Here is a 1,092-nt window from a genome sequence, read left to right on the forward strand (position 1 = left end):
AATATGAAAGAGGCAATGAATACACCTGACCTAGGGAATGAGATATTTATTGAAATTGCACAACATTAATTATGAAAAGTACAATGAAAGCATCCAATATTCCTAATGAAATATTCAATGAAAGTGCACACCATTAGATATGATAGAGGCATTGAATACACCTAACATAGTGAATGAAATATTTATTGAAATCACACAGGATTAATTATGAAAAAAGCAATGAAAGCGCCCAAAATTCCTAATGAAATATTCAATGAAAGTGCACACCATTAATTATGAAAAAGGCAATGAATACACCTAACCCAGTGAATGAAATACCTATTGAAAGCACACAGGTTTAATTATGAAAAGCACTCTGTGGCCTTGCCTATATCTTATGAAAAGAACATAAGTTTTATGAGAAAGAAAACACAGGACACATCTATGAAATGCCTTTCATAAAACTTGTGGACTTATACACACAGCTCTACAGGCAATTGCCTTAGTTTTATCATAAAAGTGGTAGCCACCAGTCTGGCAGTCCTCTATCTTGCACTCACACTCCATTAGACAGCTGAATTTTCCCCCCACAGCGGCTCCCTTCCTTCCTTCCTTCCTGCCCCTCTGCATTTGCTTCTGTGCTTGACTTTCCTTTACACAGTCCCCATGGCTCAGATCTCAGCAGCTATTGACCCTGGTGCAGGTTGCTTGGCTGCATTTGCAACCTCTGTCACATGGGCATCCAGTGCTCTGTTGAAAACCATTCTGTAAGTTTCCATATTCATCTATGTACGCACCCTTGCTGCTGTTGCAAGAGCCACCTTCCATTTTACTTGTCGGGTGTTGTCGTTATTTGGCGTTGTTGTTGTTTTGAGTGGACATTTGGCATGTTGTTCTATTTTGGTTCCCTTCCGTCGTTCCGGAACCCTTTCTTGGTGTTCTCTGGCCCTTCCCCTGTGTCACAGATCTCTCAGATTGGTCACATCGTCGAGACTGTCTATTCAGCTGGTCGCAGCCTTACTTCTTCAAACAGCCTGTAAGTAACTTTATTTTATTTTTCCATTTTTTTTTCAAAAAATAACAATTAATTTTCATTAACTTAATTCATCACCA

General features: G+C 39.2%; 1 protein-coding gene across 1 annotated transcript; it reads right to left on the reverse strand.

Annotated features, from left to right (window-relative positions):
• Positions 1-435: 435 nt before the first annotated feature.
• LACBIDRAFT_313045 (uncharacterized protein) lies at positions 436-609 on the reverse strand (the record flags this gene model as incomplete). The annotated part of the gene is made up of 1 exon (XM_001891244.1): positions 436-609. One exon carries the CDS (start codon positions 607-609, stop codon positions 436-438), a length of 174 nt encoding a protein of 57 aa, XP_001891279.1.
• Positions 610-1,092: the final 483 nt, after the last annotated feature.

This window comes from Laccaria bicolor, genomic scaffold (genome assembly GCF_000143565.1).
Source record: "Laccaria bicolor S238N-H82 LACBIscaffold_570 genomic scaffold, whole genome shotgun sequence".
Classification (NCBI taxonomy): domain Eukaryota; kingdom Fungi; phylum Basidiomycota; class Agaricomycetes; order Agaricales; family Hydnangiaceae; genus Laccaria; species Laccaria bicolor.